At 33.5% G+C, this 21,758-nt stretch overlaps 3 protein-coding genes and 1 non-coding gene across 4 annotated transcripts; 3 read left to right on the top strand and 1 right to left on the bottom strand.

The window, feature by feature from the left end:
- The first annotated feature begins 5,406 nt into the window (after window positions 1-5,406).
- On the top strand, window positions 5,407-12,090 carry LOC106408371 (probable leucine-rich repeat receptor-like serine/threonine-protein kinase At3g14840). Its single transcript, XM_013849159.3, has 23 exons — window positions 5,407-5,488; window positions 5,560-5,743; window positions 5,814-5,885; window positions 5,958-6,026; window positions 6,094-6,165; window positions 7,685-7,756; window positions 7,836-7,907; window positions 7,993-8,064; window positions 8,164-8,235; window positions 8,347-8,418; window positions 8,520-8,594; window positions 8,696-8,767; window positions 8,848-8,913; window positions 8,981-9,043; window positions 9,127-9,165; window positions 9,241-9,281; window positions 9,382-9,764; window positions 9,852-10,044; window positions 10,132-10,293; window positions 10,535-10,864; window positions 10,982-11,219; window positions 11,294-11,447; window positions 11,539-12,090. The coding sequence occupies exons 1-23, from the start codon at window positions 5,407-5,409 to the stop codon at window positions 12,067-12,069; spliced, it is 3,186 nt and encodes a 1,061-aa protein (XP_013704613.1). The 3' UTR covers window positions 12,070-12,090.
- A 187-nt stretch (window positions 12,091-12,277) lies between these two features.
- On the bottom strand, window positions 12,278-16,074 carry LOC106411353. The gene is made up of 7 exons (XM_013852106.3): window positions 15,567-16,074; window positions 15,062-15,259; window positions 14,383-14,655; window positions 14,002-14,104; window positions 13,755-13,873; window positions 13,323-13,499; window positions 12,278-13,191 (listed from the first exon to the last, which is right to left on the bottom strand). The coding sequence occupies exons 1-7, from the start codon at window positions 15,849-15,851 to the stop codon at window positions 12,397-12,399; spliced, it is 1,950 nt and encodes a 649-aa protein (XP_013707560.2). The 5' UTR covers window positions 15,852-16,074; the 3' UTR covers window positions 12,278-12,396.
- Window positions 16,075-18,232: 2,158 nt separating this feature from the next.
- On the top strand, window positions 18,233-20,139 carry LOC106407560. Its single transcript, XM_013848438.3, has 5 exons — window positions 18,233-18,725; window positions 18,859-19,076; window positions 19,168-19,357; window positions 19,446-19,623; window positions 19,710-20,139. The coding sequence occupies exons 1-5, from the start codon at window positions 18,447-18,449 to the stop codon at window positions 19,961-19,963; spliced, it is 1,119 nt and encodes a 372-aa protein (XP_013703892.1). The 5' UTR covers window positions 18,233-18,446; the 3' UTR covers window positions 19,964-20,139.
- A 106-nt stretch (window positions 20,140-20,245) lies between these two features.
- TRNAT-AGU lies at window positions 20,246-20,319 on the top strand. The gene has a single exon. It is a non-coding gene; the product is annotated as a tRNA-Thr (tRNA).
- The last annotated feature ends 1,439 nt before the right edge of the window (window positions 20,320-21,758 follow it).

The following is a 21,758-nucleotide window of genomic DNA, read 5'->3' on the forward strand; positions in this document are numbered from 1 at the left end:
TTTGTCATTTTTATTACACGTAGGTCTCACCAAATTCCTCTTTTTCCTCATGTTTAGATGAATTATTGAAAAAATTTCCTTCTAAATTTTGGAAGAATAAATGAACTTAAAAAAAAACAATTATGGGATATCTTGAAAAATACTTTATTATTAGTTTAAATTTTTTTAAATACACAGTCTTTTTTACTTTTTTAAAACTACACTTTATTAAACATGAAAAGACATTTATATCCAGATTAGATATTTCAATAGCTAAAATATAAATTCGAAATTAAAAAAATAATAATATGAATTTGTTTGGTTCAGATAAATCTATCTTTAGATAAATATATTATTTAATTATCTATATTTTAGCTGATTTGTTTTGACTTTATCATGAGATTTTTATGTATAATTTGTTTCTATATTTTTAACGTAATATAAACAAGTTGTACGACTCTTCATTCTTCATACAAAAAAAGTTATGTCATTCTCTGCAAACATATTCATTCATTATCTATCAGCTTTAAGTGACTGTTCAGATTTATATAATTTAATTCCTGTTATTTTGTAGCAATTGTTTTGCTGTATAAAAATTCTTGTTATGAGGAATCCACGCAACAACAACGAGTACCTATATGGTTTATGGAACGCAATTGTCTGGTTCTTATCTTTTACAAATTACTTTCATTTATGTTGTTTAGATAGACATAGAGCAATATATGATTTTAAAAAATGGAAAAAGGTTGGGGAAGAACAGACACATAACGACAAATTTAAAATCAAAGAAAAATATGTTGTATGATAGAGGCCTCTTGGAATAGTACGGAATCGAACAGCTGAAAATAACTGGATTTACGAGAGCGAGGTGTCGTCCCCACATGGTGTTGCGCCTTTAGGCGTGAAAATGACGTTAGACATAACGGAGAAACTTTCAAAATATTTAAAGAAGCTTGAGATTAAAAGAAAAAGAAACTGGTGTTACAAAAAAAAAAAAAAAAAAAAACTTATTTTTAACGATAGCTTTGAGAGCGATAGATATCGTCGCGAGCAAGTGCTGCTACTTTGACTGGGACATCTAATAAAGTGTATGTTATTAAAGTATAAACGCACCCACCAGGCCACCGAGATGTTAAGTTATTAATTTCATTATCCATTTTAATATCTGGATAATTTCATTAACCAGTTTAACCAATCGGTTTTATGCATTTCTTTTTTAAAAAACAGAAATTGGGAACTAACTGCACCTTGGACCGGTGCTAAAATTCGTGTACCGGTGAAGTTCCTAGTCGGAAATCAGGATTTGACGTACAATTCGCCGGGGCTAAGGAGTATCAACTCAGGAGGATTAAAGAAAGATGTACCATTGCTTAATGAAGCCGTCGTGCTCAAGGAAGTGGGACATTTCCTCCATGAGGAAAACCCTGAGGAGATCAATAAAAAATATTTTATTTTCCATAAAAATATTTTCATTACATTTAGTTTTAAATTCATTATTTTTCTAAAAGTATAAAATAGTCATTTATAATTTTTATTTTGTTTAAATTTCTAATCTAGTTGTATTTAAATTAGTTTAATCTAATTTTCTTTAAATTAGTTCAATTTAGTAAAATTATTTTTTTCATTCTTCTGAAATAATATTTATTATACTACTTTATTTATTTTCAAAAATAAAATTTAATCAATTTTAGTTTCCTTGGTTATAGTTAAAAAATTAACTTATAAAAAAATTATTAAACCTAATGATCAGTCGAATGCTAATCACTCAATTAAATTATCTTATTGTAACTAAATTTTAAATGTGTGCAGTAATTTATAACTTGGTTACATTTGTTCTTATATTGAGTAATAAACTTAACTATAGTTTTACTTATTTAACTATCCAAAAGTATAAATATTTATATAATTTGATCATGTTACAATAATATAGACATCATGTAATAAAATTTTGAAATTTAATATTATATTCTTTGAAATATATTCTTGTAAAATAGATAACTTTTGGAACTGTGAAGCACATATTATTTTGAAAAAATATTTTCACATTTTAAATATTATAAATGCTAAAATATAAAGCACTTTTTTATTTACATATAATTATTTATATTCTGGTATTTATATTCTAGTATCATGTATGTATTATATTTAAAAAAAAATCAAAACATAAACAATATATAGAAAAATATAGTTTAAGAATGAAATATCTTTTTACGATTTTATCATAGACTGATGCTTTTTTATTAGAAACCTTCAAATATATAAAATACTTATAAAATTAATAAATATTTTATTTACTTTTGTTAACTTGTTTATTATGTAAGTTTACAATAATTATTTGAATATTTAAGTTATTTTTTCTATAATTTCTAATTATGGTAATTATAATTATACTTTGAATTTCAATAATTGAACTTCGTGTCATAATTATGTTAAACCATGTTATAGTTAGATATAATCTATATCATTATTTTAATAAACCATGTTATCATTTCTAGAATGATTGTGGTGAATACAACTAAATAATCACTTTTCATAATGTCGACGAGATTAAATTAAAAATATATAATTAAAACCGGAAATAGCATTGTATAAAATCTTTTTTTTTGAATGAAATATAAAATCAGTCATTCCTTAACCAAGTATGGTCCAACCGGTTTTCCTCCATTTCAAATTTGGATCATTTATTTATCAATTTTGTTTAAGTACGGATAGTAATTCCAGTCACCGATTTGTGAAGGCTAATGGAATCAATACCACGTGATCGAAGGTCTGAAAAGACTGATCGACGCGGTGGTCGGTGTTCGAGAAAAGATGTTTGTGGTGTCACACGATAGCATCTTTGTCAAATTTTGGTTGGTTTTTGAATTTTGGCCATGAGTTCTCCGGTCATCTCTGAATTATAACACTTTCTATAATTTTAAAAATTAACTATCATATATATATATATATATATATATATATATATCATTCAGGTTAGTTGGTAAGTGATAATAATTAGTTTTATACTTACATTTTATTTTAGATCTAACTAAAATAATTAAAAATTATAAAAAAAATTTATTATTACATTATGTAGTTTATAAATATATATAAAAAAGAATTGATCAAACGTTATTATTCTTTATATAATTTCAACACTTAGTAACCATAAATCATTATTTGTAATATAATTCAGATTATTTAGCAAGTGATATTAATTGGTTCGAGATTTATTTTTTATTTTAAATCTAAACTAAAATAAATTAGATTAAAAAAATTTTTACCAAGCAAATTATAACAATTTTCCTAAGACTTCACAGATGATCGACATGTAAGGAAAAGTCACTTCAGTGATTTCTCGTTTAATATATAAGAGGATTTCTATTTTTAGAAATATTATATAAGATATTGTAAATAATTTAAAATTGTGATAAAATAATTTTGTAAGCCATGATAGATAATTTTATAATTTTTTATTTGTATAAATGACTTATAAGACATATATGGACATTGTAAGATATTAATTAATAATTATTATAATACTTTATATACGAATAAAATGCTTTATATAAAAATATGAAATCATTATATCAATTTCGGTAAGTTGTGTTCTATTAGTTATTTTATGTAGTATATAGATATAGAAAGAATTAATCAAAAATTATTACACTTTCTATAATTTTGACAGTTAGTTACCATAAATTATTATTTGTAATATCATTTAGATTATTTGGTAAGTGATATTAATTAGTTCTTGACTTATCTTTTATTTTAGATCAAATTAAAATAATTGAAAATTGTAAATTTCAACCGATCAAATTATAACAATTTTTTTTGAAAAAAAAAAATTATGATTGACACCTAAAAAAAGTCATTCAACTGACTTCTCATTTATATATAGGAGGATTTTATTTGGACAATTGAATTTGTTTGGGTCTACTAAACCGATACAAGTCAAAAAGATCGATTTTATCGATTTAATTTTCATTTTATATTTGGCAATCGTTGTAGTGTAGGGTAGTCTCGGTTCAGTATTGGTTTGATTCAGTTTCAGTTTAAACAAGTAGATTTAGATTATAAAATCAGATTGCAAGCATATAAATTTATATCTGTTTTTATTGGGGCAGCTGCACCCTCCTTGTACGTTCGTTATAGATCCGTCCCTAGTTTCAGATATTAATCAAATTATCAATTATAAAAATATTATTTGATTAAACTCAATATATTTTCAATAAATTTGTTATTTAACTTATACAAGCTATATTTTTGTCGTTTAAAATAACTTTGAAAGTTTCACCTATCAACAATACGAGACTCGTTCTTTAACTATATGTGACAACATAGACAAATCATAATTCTATGACATGACTTTGTACGAACAAGAATCATACATAATGTAACGTAAACAAATTAAAATTAACAACTAACGATCTATAAACATAAGAAGCACAATTTAAACTTTAAAAACTTCAACAAATATTTTCATAATTAAACTTCAAATGCAATTGTCAAAATTTAAAAACATTAATATTGACCAAATAAAAAATATATATATTTAAGTTAATTATTCAAGTAATAGATAATTATGTTAGATACTTAATAATATCTTAATATATTTTGGATATATATTAGAGATTGAGATCCGTTTTGGTACAATTTTTAAAAAAGATTTTAAAATTTTGGGTTTTTCAGAATATTCATTTAGATTCGGTTCGGATAAAATCCGTAACATGAACTATCGTAAAACAAAATCCTTTCGGTATTTATGTCGCGTTCATATCGGTTTCAATTCATTTTTACTGGGTCGAGTTCGGTATGAATTTTTGGTTTCAGTATATTTACCCAACCATTGGAAACAAAGAAACAAATAAACTATTTCTTATTACCCTTCTTAATAAACAATAAAAGATAAGTGACCCAAAATAAAAAATAAAAAGACCAGTTTGGCGTCCTCAGAAAGAGATCGATAAAGAAAGATGATTTCTGATCAAACCGGACATAATCTGATTTAACCGGAAATAGCCACGTGAAATCCTTTCTACTCCCTGACCGGTCAATGGATTCAATATACACACTCTGCCGAGAAAACTCCCTCCGAAATCAAGTAGATGAAAAAGCTTTATGTGAGGTCAAAGTGGGGACCAAAAGCATCAGACTGCAGTTTCTTAGTTTCTTATTCTGGAAACTTTCTTACTTAGCGTGTTCTGGTTTTACCATGTGTTATGTGTGCTCTGTCTTGATACTCTGGTAAAAAGATTTCCATGAAGAAACATCTCCTTTTCACCAATTCAAGTTGAAACTGACACCATCTTTCTTAAGGTTTTCAGCATTGTTCTCTTCGTTTCATCCTTCTCTTACATTCCCTTTTATTTCTCTCTTTTCTTTTCTTCTCAACATCCATCTCTTTTTTTCTTTTCTTTAGCCCAAAAGACCACAAGAACACCAAACATGAAGATTCTCTTCTTGTTGTTCCTCCTCTTTTTGGGTTTTACTAAAGTCTATCCCACACCTACACTTTCCCTCCAAGAAGGTACTCTACTATTTATTTTGTATAAACACATCTAATGTGTTGATCTTTAGCTAATTTAACTTTCAAAACAGTTGATGTGCTCAAGGTCATTGCCAAGACAATGAAGAAGACAAACTGGAACTTTGGTATTGATCCCTGCGATACAAGATCAACAAATGGTGGATGGAGAAATCCAAATGCCATAAATGGTTCAGAAGACTTTGTGAGTTGCAACTGCACCTTTGACAACAACACATTGTGCCATGTCACTGGAATGTAAGTAATTTCTTATTAAAAGAGTAGTATCATGTAATATTTGGTTATGATATATTTGAAATCTATACAGAGTTATCAAGTCACAGGATCTTCAGGGTTCTCTACCGAAAGAGCTTGCTAGTCTTCCTTTTCTCCAAGAGCTGTAAGCAAATTACAAACACAATTACATTTTTATACCATTGCAAACTAATCAATTTTCACTCCTAATTTGCAGTAATCTAGCCAGAAATTTCTTATCTGGTTCAATACCAGCAGAATTGGGAGTCTTACCTCTTGTCCAGATGTAAGAAAACAAATCATTTTTGTACATATTTGTGTAATATGTTTTGATTTTATTTCTCCAAATGCAGGATACTTTTGGGAAATAGGTTAACTGGTACAATCCCCAAAGAGATTGGAAACATTGCTTCTTTAGAAAGACTGTGAGTAAATTTTCTTCCATCTCTTTTGATTGCGCTGATTCTATTTGATTTAGTTCTAGACACCGTTGGTTTCGTTTTGTTTGTAAACATATATGTTACTGTCTTAAACGACTTTGAAAACAACCAGAGAAATATATCTAAACATTCATCCACTGAAACAATTCAGAGCTTAACTCTTTAAGCTTCTTTATAGAGTTTAATGAACCACTTAAATACCTCCATCTCAATATACTTAAACATTCTTCCACCGAAACAATCCCAAAGACCTTGCAAGTTTTCTTTCCAGAGAAACCTACAGCTTGAAACTCTCACCCAAACAAAAATTGTAACCACGTAATACAAACTTGGCTTAGCGTGAAACTCTTTTCTTTGAAGCTGTCTTACAAGTTCTTTTAGATTCATAAATCCACCTGGACAGCTAAACACTAGTTCCCTCTGCAACTAGAATCCATATTTCAACACGCCTAATAGATTTAGCTCCAACTAATAAACAAACTCCGTCTGAATATGCTACACGTTCTGTAACATCAACTGCTCCACTTTCTTTTACTTGGAACTTGTTGTCAGCCACTTGAACTAGTTCCTTATAACAAAAGATCTTAAGAACGCTCCACTCTGTTAATGACGTTCTCAAAATGACCAGACAATGATGACTCTAGACATACTGTCATGTCAAACCGTTATATCCGGAGCTAACTAGATTTAAATATACTCCACATTTTGATGTACTCAATAATAACCTGTATACTTCCTTGAATATTCAATCTTCCACATCTCAGCTCCCATATAACAAAGCTTACTTATCACTCAAATATTCACGCTGTTTCACTTCTTAGTTTCCTTACCACTGATTTTTCCTATCAGTTTTCATCGAGAGTATATCTTGATTCAAGTCAATTTTAAACACATTCCCTTGTGTAACAATAGCTCTAACTTGATCATACCTCCAGCTACTCAGAAAAAAAAAACAGTTCACAATAGCTCTCATCTAGAAGCTGCAACATGATCACTTATTCCAAGAAAACAGAACCTTGAATTTGCTTTCAAATACTGCCTTTGCTCAAACTGTTTCCCACTTGACTTGATGACACTCATTGCCTTCTCCTTGTAGAACCTTTGGTGGTTCATGCATGAGAAGAAACACATTTGTCGTTTCAGAATTTCAGAACCAAGAACTCAACTTACCCATGACTTTCATCATCGTGAGTCTTCAACTTTCCAAATCCGGCGATTCTTGATAATTCACCATGTCACCATCTTCTTTCAGGCCCACAATGCTTCTGTTTTCTTCTTCCTTGAACTTTGCATGGTTTCAGAACCTGAGATTATCAGATTCTCTTGTACTTGACCTTACAACATTGCAAAATCAATATATTTAGGGAACTATCTAAATGTCGTTAATATGTCAACCTAGTTAGGAGAAAATTGATTCTGCTTGATTATTAGTAAATTCCTTAGATAATACTGCAACTATTTGTCCTCTGTTATTTTAAACAAGTATTTTTACCTATGGTTACAGTGTCTTGGAGAACAACCAGCTTTCAGGGTCATTACCTCCACAGCTCGGGAGTTTACTGAATCTTCAAAGACTGTATGAAACTTTATCGAGCTTGAGTTTCTGTATTTTTTTTAAAAAGCTTGATATAATTTTTAATAATTTCTTTTGACAGCTATCTTAGCTCCAACAAGTTCACGGGAAAGATTCCATCTACATTTGGAAAATTGATCAGCTTGAGAAACCTGTTAGTATCTCTTCTAAATAAGTTATATTTTGTATCTTGTAGACACACTGAGATTCTGATATTTTTTGTTTGGTACTGTAAACAGGCGTCTAAGTGACAATCAGTTCAAAGGAACACTTCCAGATTTCATTGAGAGGTGGACAGAACTTGAGTATATGTAAGATCTTTTCTCTTAATTTTTTAGTCTTGTGCCTCTTTTATCATTGATTTTTTTGTCATCTTGTGCTTATGATTGCTTGAATGTTCTTATGATTAGGGTTCTCCATTCGAGTGGCCTGGTTGGACCCATACCAATTTCCATTTCTGGTCTTACAAAACTGAAAGTATTGTAAGTAAACTGTATGCTAGATTCATCCTTGTGTTATGTAAGAAAGTCTTGTGTCATGTTTGCCATTGTGTCTGCTTACATATCTTTATTTATTTGCTTGATATTTTTTAGGATGATCAGCGACATGACTGGACCTGGATCTCAATTTCCACCACTAAGGAATATGCAAGAGTTGACAATGTTGTGAGTGTCAAATATTATATTTTAGCATCAAGCCTTACAAAAACAAATTTGCTGGTTCCAAAAGTTGAATGTTCACACTCGGTCTTACTATTTTTTCGCAGAGTTCTGAGAAACTTGAATCTTACAGGAGAGTTACCATCATATCTTGGAAGGAATACCAGTAACTTAACCCTCTTGTGAGTAGATTTGTATTTTTTCTGCAATAGACTCAGTGATCCCAAATAAAAGGAAAGTTTGACTCTGTTGGGAACTAACTGAGTAAGACTCGACTGTACAGAGACCTAAGCTTCAACCAACTAAGTGGAGTAATCCCTAATACTTATGAGGAGCTTGGAGATGTTAAGAATCTGTAAGTCACACTTCTCATTTAATTCCTGCCTTGTTATATAGTATTGGTCTTGAATTCGTTTCTGTTTTTTTTTCTTGCAGGTATCTTACAGGAAACATGTTAAACGGATCAGTCCCTAGGTGGATGTTAAATGGGAGAGGTCTAATGTGAGTTTCATTTACTGAATTGCACATAATGAAATGTTCTGTCTCTGATTTTTTTTTTCATTTGCAGAGATCTCACCTACAACAACTTCTCTGAAGATTCAATTACCACAAGCTGCTACCACAATAGCATGTAAGAAGCTTGATACAACTTCTGTTATTCATGGTATTTTCATGGAATCTCACTGCTTTGGTACATCTTATATGTCTTTGTAGGAATCTGTTTGCAAGTTCTTATACAAGGACAAACAACTCGTAAGTTTTGATTTCTCATAATCTGTTTGGAGCTTTTATTCCTTATACTAATGTAAAACTTACGTTATGTTGCAGCATGAATGTTTTCTGTCTTAAGAACTTCAGATGTCCAACAAGTAAGATTATTTAGTAGACTATCAGAAAATTGATATCAACACAAACTGTACTTCTATTATGTAGTTGTGCTTATCTTTGACAGTTTTTGTTTATCTATAGGTCTCGATAGTCTCTATATTAACTGTGGTGGAGATGAGGAGACGACTGTCAACGGGTTGGTTTTTCAAGCTGATGACTATGATAGAAAACCAGGTTACTATGAAAGTACGCGATGGTTCTCGAGCAATACAGGAATCTTCTTGGAGGATTCTCGCGGTGTTCCAAAAGGAACAACAATCTGGTCGGATTCATCCAAAGTCAAAGGAGTGGAAAATTCAAAATTGTACGCTCAAGCACGACTTTCACCGATCTCCTTGACATATTATATGTTGTGTCTCAGTAGCGGGAACTACAAGGTGTCTCTACACTTCGCTGAAATTATGTTCAATAAAAGCAAGAGTTACACGAGCTTGGGTAAACGCCTCTTTGACATACATATCCAGGTAACAACTTTGATTTGAGTCTTGACTGTTTGAATGGTAATAACCAATTGGGAATCTGATCCAAATCTGTTGACATAATGCATGCAGGGAGTCCTTGTTCTGAAAGATTTCAATATCGCTGAGCAGGCTGGAGGTGTTGGAAAAGTTGTTGTGAAGACATTTCCGGTCATAGTAAACAATGGGTCTCTGGAGATACGCTTGTATTGGGCTGGTAAAGGTACTGTAGCCACTCCTGTGAAAGGTGTTTACGGTCCTCTTATATCAGCTATAGCTGTTGATCGAGGTAAATATGAAAAAACATTTATTGGTTTTCTGATTTTGTAGCATCATTATCAAACAAAATTGACCATCATTATCTAACAAAATTAAACATTTGTTTCACCAGTTAAGAATGGGACCTCTTCAAGTTCACATTCACGCATATGGATAGGAATCGGGGTTGGTTTGGTTGTGCTTTTCTTGCTGTTGATTGGCTTTAGTATTCTATGGTTTAAAGGTCTTCTAACATCCAAAAGCCGTCTGGAACGAGGTACTATCAAAGCTTTTATGATTTGTCAAGTAAATTGTTAGATGCCTACTTGAAAGAGGGTTAGGAGTTTGTTTCTTCTGTTACTTTGCTGTCTTCTTGAAGAGGTTACCCCTCATAGTTTGGTTTAGTGTGGTTGGTTTGTTTTAGTGTAGCAGAAGTCTCTGAAAAACAAAATAATTAGCGACTAATAATTACCCCATTAATTAGCGACTTACTGTTTTCAATGTCCTGTTTGTTGCAGAATTCAAAAAGAAGAATTTCAACACCACCAGATTCTCCCTAAGGCAACTCAGTGCTGCCACAGACAATTTCAGTGAGGCTAACAAGATTGGTGAAGGAAGCTTCGGTAAGGTCTATAAAGGAATATTGACCAACGGCACTATAATTGCTGTGAAGCAGCTTGCAAAGAAGTCAAAGCAAGGGAGTGTAGAGTTTTTGAACGAGGTTGGTGTCATCTCAGCGTTGCAGCATCCTAATATGGTGAGATTACATGGGTTCTGCGTTGAAGGAAAGCAGCTCTTGCTAGTGTATGAGTTTGTGGAGAACAACAACCTTGCTAGAGCACTCTTTGGTAAGTCGTTTTTGACAAAACATATGATCTTACCTCTGTTTCTTTAGTGTATTGAGTTGTTGCAGACTTGAGAGTAATTGTTCTTTTGCTCTATATATATATATATATATATATCAGGTCCACAGGAAACTCAAATCAGCTTGGATTGGCCAACGAGACAGAAGATATGCCTAGGGGTAGCAAGAGGCTTAGCTTATATCCAAGAAGAATCACGCCTGAAGATTCTGCACAGGGACATCAAAGCCTCAAACATCTTGCTGGACAAGGATTTGAATGCCAAGATTGCAGACTTTGGTTTAGCCAAGTTGTTTCGTGAGGATGAATCACACATCACCACTAATCCTGCTGGAACTCCGTAAGTGAAAATCAAACCAAAGTACATCATATTTTCACCTGAGAGATAGTTGTTGACATGGTGAATGGATGCAGTGGTTACTGGGATCCAGAGTATGCCATGAAAGGCCAATTGTCAGACAAATCTGATGTGTACAGCTTTGGCGTGCTTGCTTTGGAGATTGTGTGCGGGAAGAGCAATAGTACAGAACGTTTAGATTCCACAAAGAACCTCTACTTTGTAGAATGGGTAAATAAATAAAGCAAAAACTCTTGTATCAAGAAAGTTTTGATTATCAAAACCTGTTTACGTACTGAATGTGGATTCTAGTTTTTTTCAGGCACGTCTTTTGTGGAAGCAGAACAAGTATGAAAATCTTGTGGATTCAAGGTTGCAAGATTATGACAGAGAAGAAGCTCTAGTGATGGTGAAAGTTGGTGTTTTGTGCACAAGCCGTTTGCCTGCAGACAGACCATACATGTCAGAAGCAGTGAAAATGCTGGAAGGGGAATTCAGTGAAGAGATGGATGCAAAGCTAGCTAACATAGCCAATGAATTGAAAGAGGAAGTGGAAGTGGAAGCAGAACCTCTAGACATTATGAAGCTTATGTCAGATGTCAGAATGGAGCTTGATGAACACAGGTCTGAAGAAGAAATAGCCAATGAAATGAAAGAGGAAGTGGAAGTGGAAGCAGAACCTCTAGACTTTATGAAGCTTATGTCAGATGTCAGAATGGAGCTTGATGAACACAGGTCTGAAGAAGAAATCACAGAGGAGATTTGCGGAATCGCAGATGACATTTCTGAAATCAGTTTGGTGGGATGGAAATTTAAAGGAAAAGAAAAGGCAGCAAGTTCATCTGGTTATTGACTTCAGTTTAGTGGCATGCATTACCTTTGTACATATACTTAGTAGCTTGGTGTTAGTCTAAGTATTGTGTGATACTGCTAATGATTAGGATGGTCACAAGTAAAGTTTATGGAGAGGAGTAAAACCGTTATATCACCCTTTTCAGTTGCAAGAAACACAATGCAATTTATGAATGAATATTAGAGATGCCTTTTGATTACAGTAAGCCTAAAATAATCACTATCAATTATTAGATAATATTATTCTTTACATCAAAAAAATAGTATGTAAAATTAAACTCTGTATGAATATTAAACAATGTACAGTTGATGCTGAATGTAGGAAAGCTCACGAAGAGTGTAGGTCACACTCGAGCTCAGTAATCAAGAGTTCCATCATCTTTTTATACATTGGCATGTAATGATCATTGATCATTGTTCTCGATAGCCTCATCTTTCTGTACAATTCTCTTGGCGTCTCGTATAATCTCACACGCTCCACCGTTGCCGTCCTTGTCCCCAACACCATTGCCTCATCACGCTCTGTTTCAGATTCTGTCTCGGTCACCGACACTATGTGCATTATCTTACCAGGCGGGTAGAACCGCTGGCTCTCTATAAAGTCAGACGACGATGCTGAAACCGGACTCTGGTTCTGTCCATTGGAGGAGTCACTGCCTCCTGTAATGACAGTCTCTTCCTCTGTTATCTCCTTTGCTGCCGCTGCTTCTTCTTCCATGGCTCCGCTGGCTCTTTCCTTCTCCTGTCGAGTCAGCTCTTTGTCCAGTTCGTCCCATAGCTCACCTTCTGTCACGTCTTCTTCTACTGAAGATGTTTCAGTGATCACTTGGTCGATTGAGATCAACGGCTCTTCTTCTTCTTCTGGTTCAGAGTCGCTGCTGCTTGAAGAACAATGCTCTGTTCTCTTGTGAGCCTTTCGGTCTATCACTACGGTTTGAGCCAGTAGAGCTTCTGTGCTTCTTCTTTCGGGTAATATAGCAGAGGCTTCGGGCATGTCTGTGACTTTAGAGTTAAGCTGAGAGCTGATAGCTCTACGACGTGGGCCCATGCAAGACCATGACGAGAGAGAAGAACGAGTCTGCACTACGGCTTGCGCTACGTCCTGTGCACGCTTTAGCATGACCTGAACAAATTTTACAGCATCAATCATCACCATGACAAGAAAAAACGAATCCACCAATCTATACATTTAGTTTTTTCAACATACGTAACCATTCACTCAAGAGATTAGTATTATGAACAGAAGATTTTTACCTGAGTGCCGCTTGAGACAGGCCGGAGAATCGCCCCAGCACCAGCCACTCTTGCTTTCGCACTGGCTATAGATGGCAAACGTGATCCTATGGCTGTTGCAGACCGATAAACGACACTAAGGACCCTGGTGTGCTCAACCTGATCACGCAGGTCATTTGACCATGAGGACGAGGTTACCTGCCAACATTTGAGAAAAAGGTATCTTAGTTGTATAAAAACGGGCGTCCATTAGTGACACAATTGTTTAACATACTATCTAATCTACTACGGTTATTAATTTATTATCAGGACTACATATAATGTGATGCACTGAAATGAAACATATCTAATCTACTACGGTTATTAATTTATTATCAGGACTACATATAATGTGATGCACTGAAATGAAACATGTGACATTACCATCAGATAATGGCAAAGCATGTCACGTACCTCAGAACGAAGGTCATCTACTGACGCAGCAGAGAACGTTGGGACGAGATCAGATCCATTGATAATAGTAGTAATGAAATGCTTGCCTGACTCTGCTAAATCCCAAGTCATACAAGCAGCTGCGAGTTGTTCAGATAAAAATTCAGAACAAACCATACGATTTGCAACTCTCAGAATAAATTGATATATAAATAGCTTCGGCATTAGAATGAGAGGAGATGAGAACATAACAGAATAATGGATGTACCTGGTGCAAAAGTGAAGCAAGTAGCGGAGGCAAACTCTTTTTGCTCCCTAAGAATATAGGTTAAAAGTGCAGCTGTCCCACCCCCAAGAGAATGACCCACAATCTGCAGTAATATATGCTCCTTAGAAACGAGTGATGCAGTAGATAAGAATATACAACAGCAAAGTTCTCAGGCCAAAATATATATCATTTGAAAATTTTTCAATTATCTCTCTAACACGTATGTTTAAAGGAATTGAGTTTTGCACGTGAAAATCAGTTAAAGTTAACTCCGATGACTGAGCATTTTACCATTTGTAGGTTGCCTAGGTTATATACACCTACTGGTATTAAAATCTATAGAATGCAATCCAGAAAGTAACTCTAGATACAGAGCATTACCTGAACCTTGTAACTAGGATTCTCATTAAGGGCCTTGATGAGGCACGGAACACTAAGTTTAGCAATCCAACGAGCTGCAGCAACCATTCCGCAATGTGCATAACCTAAAACTAAGTTGCTTAGCCCACCATCATGCAACACTGAATGATGGAAAGGGACCACAGCACCAGTTGCTGCTGTTAATGTATCTTTAATGCTATGAGTGCCACGTATCAGTAGCAAGAAACATTTTGAATTGGTATCACGTATGATCGTGAAGGCAGGCTGCAAAATCTGCAGGACCCAAAAAAAAACATCTGATCATGGATCCGGAAATAAACTAAACAAAAAACACAGAACAGTATAAAAATGTCAACCAGACAAAAACAATTGGCACTGATCTCTGTTCAAGCTTCCCCTTGATTTTAATTACCGTGTTGACCAGCATGATAGTCATTATATCAAAGAACAAAATTCAACTAATAAAACTCTTGCTAGCAACTAAGTCCAACGTTTAATACTGAAGACCAATCAGAAGATATATTATTATCTCCCAAAACACACATTCCTAAGAGAAGTTATCCAAATAGCATCAAAATATAGTGCTTAAGTAGTTGGAAAGAAAGCACATAGTTACCCTAAACAAGCTAATCATCACGAGTAGTAGCAAGAAGGGAAGAATCAAATAGACATGACATACCCCAGCTTTAGGCTTCTGAAGAAGGACATCTTCATGAGAATAACCAGCAGTTTCCAGAAACACAGGAAATGGTTTCTTGGAGAAAAGCATACAGAGAGTCAAAAACCTCAGTAACTCCGTCAACTCCATGATGATCTCTGGTCCTTTTAACTCTACACAATTACTTCCCGCATAAACACTAGCACTTGAAAAGTTTCCCTGAGAAAAAAAAAACATGTAAGCAACCAATGTCACTTCCAATGTCTCTAAAAAGAAATACACTTTGCACGGTAAACAGCTAAACTACACACAGTTTCGCATAACTATTCACTAAGTCATTAAATTACATGCAGGAGCCACACCACAAAGATGTAAGAACTACTTAAATAAAAAAACAAATCTTTTACATATATAATAATAAGAGAAAAATCAAGCGAGCTTGCTCAATTATGAATCCAATTTTGAAAAATTCAACCCTTAAAATCGAAAACTCATAAGATGGAGGTAGAGATCAGGAGGTGCAAACCTGCCTACGCATCAAATAGTTAATACCAAAAGCCAGATCGGCGATGGGCCATTTGCCCAGCGTCTCCGAATACGTAAACCGTAACGTCTCCGACAAAGTTGAAATAGTCTCGAGCCAAGTCGCCGGCGCTTGAGCCGGCCTCCTCACGATCCTCCTCCTTCCGGATCTCCCCGATTTACCCAGCTCCGAATCGTCCTCCCCGTCTCTCGCCCACACGATCCGCCTTCCCAGTAGATACAGAACCACCACAGCTCCCGTGGCGGTCACCATTGCACCCGCCGCCATCTCTAATCGCAACGAAAATCGAGAAACTTCCGAATCCAATTTCACTCCTCTCGCAGATTCAAGGGATTATATAACCCTCGCTGAAACGAAACGACGAAGAAGATTGTTCAACAGGAATCGATCATGATGCATGAATCGAATCTCCGATTTGGGGGCATTCATTCGTTGCGCAGAGAAGAAGGAGAAAGCGAGGATCGTTATGATTCATCAATTGTTTTTACTTTTTTTTTTCCGAAGGTCGAAATTACTTAAAAGGTTATGAACACGTCAGCATCCTAGTCAGGTTATTTAGGGGTGTTTTCGTCATTGTAAGCGTACGTGGATTTCTTGGTGATGAGTAGGTAATCCATTTAAGGTTAAGTCCAAAGGATGCAAGGAAGAAGAAGGCACGTTTGGAATTTAGATTTGTTGCATCTGCTTAAAGCGATTCCAATTCGGATTATCACTCTAATCAGAGGATTAGATACTGATTAATGATTACATAAACGTTAAGCTCCACAACCCATTTTATAATCGCGTTAATGGTGCTAGCTGGATGGACACGATTGCTTTTGAGTACTAAACTATATGTTTCTTTTCTTGTCTAGTTAGTTGTGTATATTATAATAATAATAATAAACCAAAAAACCTTTGTTGCTTTCACGACTTTGCATTCCAATTTATATCTTTTAAAAGTTTTTTTTTTCCGGCATTTTTAAAGTTAAGTTATAGAATGATGTTACTTTGGAACACTAATACAAGAAAAATACATGAGGATGAATGGCTCACGGTACAAAAAGGATGTGTTTTGATTTTTAATGAAAAATATATTAATATATATTCCTTCTGTATTATTTTTATATGTCATTTTAGTTTTTTTACACAAATTAAAGACATCAACAAATTTATTGTAATACACAACTTGAAGAGTCAAAGATGCAATTTGAAGAAGTCATTTCAGTGGAAAAAACGTTGTTATGTATATTATTCACAATTAAATATCTTGTTAAAATAAGTGAATTTTTGAATTCAAACTTTCACGTAAAAAGTTAAAATGATTAATATCGTTTATACTCTAATGAATAAAATATATAAAGTATCTACAAAATAAAAAATGAGTTTTAATTTTTGATTAAATAATAATAAAAATTATCCAAAATCTAAAAGTACATAATAAAATAAAAAGATAATTTATGTATATATTGTGTTGTTATTTGGAATTTTATTTTAATTAAAAGTTAATTTTTTTTTTGTCAGCCATAAAAAGTTTTTAAAAAAATAAAAAAGTTAAAAATTAAGAAATAGAAAATACATAGCTAAATACTCCTTCCGTTCCTAAATGATCCATGTTTTAGAAAAATATTTTGTTTTTAAAAGATCCATATTTTATATTTTCAATGTATGTAATAATGGCGAATTGTAAACTTCAAAAATATTAATTATGTTTACTGAATTTTGATTGGTTAAAAGTTATAGGAAATAGTTAAACACGGAAAATAATACATTTATTATCAAAATTTTAAGTGTTTTCTTAATAAGTGTGAAAATTCTAAAACATGGATCATTTAGGAACATAAAGATTATTAATCAAGTAAAATTTTTCGTTTTACATAACTGAAAGGAGGATTTTGAATGATTTTAAAGATTTTTTTATGTATAAGGAATACCGTGTAAAAACAAATTCAAAAAATTATAATACGTAAAAAAGTTCAAGTGAAAACAGAAAAAAAATTAGAATAATTTTTATATATATTGTGTTATTATCTGAATAAAACTTAATAAAAATTGAAAATAGAAAACACAAAATCATAACTAATAATTAATCAAATAAAATTCTTACTTATATAACTGGAAAGAAGATATTAATTTATTTCAAAGATTTATTTCTGTATAATGAAATATAATGTATAAATAAATTTCCAAAAAATATTATAAATAAAATTTATATATGAAAACATAAATAAAAATTTATCATTATAATTTTTTAATTAGTTATACATATAGTGATAAATAAATATAAAATGTTTATGTTTGCATGCGGTCACGAAACACCTAATTTATTGTAATACATAACTTTAAGTAAATCGACATCACAATTTACAACTAAAAGTGTGTCAAAATTATATATTATATAATTAAATTTTATAAGAAAAAACTGTCTCGCAATTTTAAAATGCTAGTCAGAACTTATGATTTCGTCAAAAATAACATTATTACCTTCACATTTTATTTTTATGTCAAAATTTGATCAATTATTGTATAACCAAAATCTTATTATATTTTCAAATCATTTAATTGTTATTGTTAGATATAAGAAATTTGCAAAACCGATTCTCGCCACAAAATCTTCCATATTATTTTTAGTAACATGAACATAGAACATTTCTAATTAATCAAAATCAAAATAATTTATATCAACTAACAAAATCCATCAATCTCCAACTTAATACTGAGAGATCTTATTCTTAATCCACTAAAACAAAATCTTAAAACCCTAACAACACAACCCTTTAATTTTCAAACTGCTCTCTCTTGATAGAGAAGAAGAAGACAACACAAAAAGACGCGTACGATTCCCGCAACTACTCTCTTTTCTCTTCATCGCCGGCCTGAAGAATGTCGACAACCCGTAGGATCCGCGGCGAGAATCGGTTCTACAACCCTCCCGCGATCAGGAAACTGCAACAGGAGCGGGAGAAGAAGAGACTCGAGGAGAACAAGGCCAAGGAGATAACACTCGATCGACAGAAGAAGGAGGAGGAGAAGCGTCCTTTACCCTCTCCCGACGAGTGCTCCACATCCGATGATTGCTCTGTCCCGGGTCGGGTCGGGTCTAATTTGGGGCGGTTTCTCGATTGCACCACTCCCGTCGTTCGAACCCAGTACTTGCCTTTGGTAATTTAAAGATTGTTTCTTTCTGATTTTCACGACTTGGGTTTGTGTTAGTATTGATTAAAGATCGTTTCTTTATTGTGATTCTTCGAGTTTGATGCTTTCTTTTTTTTTTTTTTTTGATTGATTGGTTCAGACAAGCACCAAGGGTTGGAGAACTCGTGGACCTGAGTTCTGTTCTTACTTCTTACTGAATGATTTGTGGGATTCGTTCGAGGAGTGGAGTGCTTACGGTGTTGGGGTTCCTCTTCTCTTGAATGGGATTGATTCGGTTGTTCAGTACTATGTTCCCTATCTCTCTGGAATCCAGCTTTATGAAGACCCATCAAGAAGAGCCTCTGCAAGTAGCAGGAAGTGAGTTCTTATCATTTGGATCTGCTTCTTTGGGTCTTGAAGAACTGAAATAGGCAAAACTGTTTTGTTTTAATGTGTGTTTGTTTAACAGGAGGGCTGGGGAAGAAAGTGATGGTGATTCGCCTAGAGACATGAGCAGCAATGGCTGCAGAGTCTCTTTGGAGGAGGATAAACCATGTGTTGGATCTTCCAGTGATGAGAGTGAAGACTCTCCTGGTGACCTCGTCTTTGAGTATCTTGAAGCTGCCATGCCATTTGGCCGTGAACCATTGACTGACAAGGCAAGTTTTTTTATTGTCTTTGCTTTATAACATGGAACACAAGTACAAACGTTATGTTCTGTCTCATAATTTATCTTTAAAATTGCAGATATTAAACCTGTCATCACAGTTTCCAGCACTCAGAACATACAGGAGCTGTGATCTATCGCCTTCGAGTTGGGTCTCTGTTGCTTGGTACCCGATATACCGAATACCGTTAGGTCAATCTTTACAAAACCTGGACGCTTGCTTCTTAACATTCCACTCCTTATCAACACCCTCTCGAGGTAAGCCCATCTTCGCATACACGTATAAAACGCATTTCTAGAAACAAGGTCGTTAATAAAACAACAATTATATCAAATTTTGTAAGGTACAAGCAGCAATGAGAACGGTCAAAGCTCAAGTAAATCGGTAGCACCATCGAAGAAGCTTACGTTGCCCACTTTCGGTCTGGCGTCTTACAAGTTCAAAATGTCGGTGTGGAGTCGAGAAAGCGACGTGGAAGAGAGCCAGAGGGTCGTGGCTTTGCTAAGAGAAGCTGAAGAGTGGCTGAGGCGGTTGAAGGTTATGTTGCCCGACTTTAGACACTTCGTAACGCATAGTGGTGGTTCGGCTTGGAGATGATGATAGCTTTTATTATAGTCATTTCTGAAATCTGAACTAATTAAATAAAAAGAGTGATTACTTTTGAAGGGACGTGAGAGTTTTGTACAGACGGTGATACTACATTTTGTTATGATACTGTGGAGGCTTTTTGTTATGTAATTGATGATACATATTTCAAAGAGTTATTAGAGGCAGCTTTCTCGTTCATATCATTATCGGTGTTTATTGCATTGTTGAAGATATCGAAATTTGTTTATTATGTTTATTTTTTGTTCGTTAACCAGTAACTGTATCCAAGAAGCTCTCGTAGCTCAGTTGGTTAGAGCACCCGTTTAGTAAGCGGGAGGTCTTGAGTTCGACTCTCAACGAGAGCAGATCATATTTTGATTTTTCTCTCCATTTTTACACTTTTGCTCCCCCCTTCTTTTTGTTTGTTTTTATAAAGATGGTATGTTTCCTTTCTTGTGTAGAGTTTGCGTACAATAATTGTCATTCTTTTGAATTTGATAACCACGTACCCACCACATACGTACAGCCTCCTTTTCTTCGGACAGACCATGACATCTCAAACGTCATTTATTAATTACTCAAAAATTAAAGACTTTATAGAGGAGTTGGGGATCCATAATGCAAAACGTCAATATCAAGAAAAAGTTAGGTCAGAGATAGTTTCAATTGGCTAAAGAAGGGGGCTGGTGGATTCACATGTGAATGTAATGGTTTGAAAAAGTCTTTATCAACTTACTATGGACACGTTGCAGCACGGGGAAGCTCCTCTTCAAATTGACACTACAACGACTATTTCAATTTTGTGGTCACTAACTTCGAGTTTTTTTAACAACGTCCTCGATAACCGAAAAAAACAATTGCATCAAAAACTATTTATCAATTACCTAAATAAACTATTTTTCAAATCATAAATTTTATTTGTTTTTTTATACGAAATTTAATAAATTTTATTTGTTGGAAACTTATGATATATAATGAAGAGAAATTATAATTAAAGATGCTATGAAATTGTTTTGGAGGAACTTTTGAGATTTATCAGATGATGTTGTGGGAGAAGGGAAGATGGCATGGGAGATGATTGACGGGGAACTTCGTGGATGCTAAATTTCAAATGAGTACGCAATTCAACTGCTAGAAAATAAACATGTATTTTCGGATCCATATCGTTTCTTTCAACTTCTGATTTGTTGTATACTTTCATAAAACAATAACATATCTATGACAATCCTAGAAAAACTAAACGAGAATTCTCTCTTGCAAGATTTCTAACGCTTATGTTTTTTTATGAACATTTCTAACGCCCATGCTAAAAAGAAAGATAATTAGATAGTTAGAAAAAGATAACGCCCACGTTACCAAGCACAAACATACACACGTTTGGAGTAAAGAAGGTTTTCAGAGAGAAGAGAGGCTATAGCTCTTCAGATGGCTACTCCAATCCAGGAGATTGGAATTGATATAGAAGTTTTTGATAAGATGGAAAAAATATCTCTGACATATATAAGATCACATCTCATCTGTTCCATATTTTGATAGGGGTGGACAAAATAAGAGTTAACAACTTTTGTATGTGTGTTAATGCAAATTATTCAAGCCATCTGTTATAAATTAAATATTATAATTTTGTGTATGTGTTATGCATGGATAATATAAATATAAAATCCCGAGAGTAAGTGACAAGGTTAAACTCAAAAGTTCTTTTTTTTTTTTAACTCAAAACTCAAAAGTTCTAAACAATATCTTTGTTGATTACCTTATATAATCATTTTTGAAAAGCTTTATATAAATCTAAACATTTGTCCTC

Source organism: Brassica napus, chromosome C7 (genome assembly GCF_020379485.1).
Source record: "Brassica napus cultivar Da-Ae chromosome C7, Da-Ae, whole genome shotgun sequence".
NCBI classification, from domain to species: Eukaryota; Viridiplantae; Streptophyta; class Magnoliopsida; order Brassicales; family Brassicaceae; genus Brassica; species Brassica napus.

What these genes read in the sequence shown, in the direction of transcription:
- LOC106411353 (XM_013852106.3), bottom strand. Translation starts at nt 15,851, where the DNA reads ATGGCGGCGGGTGCAATGGTGACCGCCACGGGAGCTGTGGTGGTTCTG. An exon ending in ACTATTTGATGCGTAGGCAG is followed by an intron (nt 15,260 to 15,566) that starts GTTTGCACCTCC and finishes TTTTTTTCTCAG; the next exon opens with GGAAACTTTTCAAGTGCTAG. An exon ending in TTGCTTCACTTTTGCACCAG is followed by an intron (nt 13,874 to 14,001) that starts GTACATCCATTA and finishes AACAACTCGCAG; the next exon opens with CTGCTTGTATGACTTGGGAT.
- LOC106408371 (XM_013849159.3), top strand. Translation starts at nt 5,407, where the DNA reads ATGAAGATTCTCTTCTTGTTGTTCCTCCTCTTTTTGGGTTTTACTAAA. An exon ending in TATACAAGGACAAACAACTC is followed by an intron (nt 9,166 to 9,240) that starts GTAAGTTTTGAT and finishes GTTATGTTGCAG; the next exon opens with CATGAATGTTTTCTGTCTTA. An exon ending in ACTAATCCTGCTGGAACTCC is followed by an intron (nt 11,220 to 11,293) that starts GTAAGTGAAAAT and finishes GAATGGATGCAG; the next exon opens with TGGTTACTGGGATCCAGAGT.
- LOC106407560 (XM_013848438.3), top strand. Translation starts at nt 18,447, where the DNA reads ATGTCGACAACCCGTAGGATCCGCGGCGAGAATCGGTTCTACAACCCT. An exon ending in GCCTCTGCAAGTAGCAGGAA is followed by an intron (nt 19,077 to 19,167) that starts GTGAGTTCTTAT and finishes TTTGTTTAACAG; the next exon opens with GAGGGCTGGGGAAGAAAGTG. An exon ending in GTGAACCATTGACTGACAAG is followed by an intron (nt 19,358 to 19,445) that starts GCAAGTTTTTTT and finishes TTAAAATTGCAG; the next exon opens with ATATTAAACCTGTCATCACA.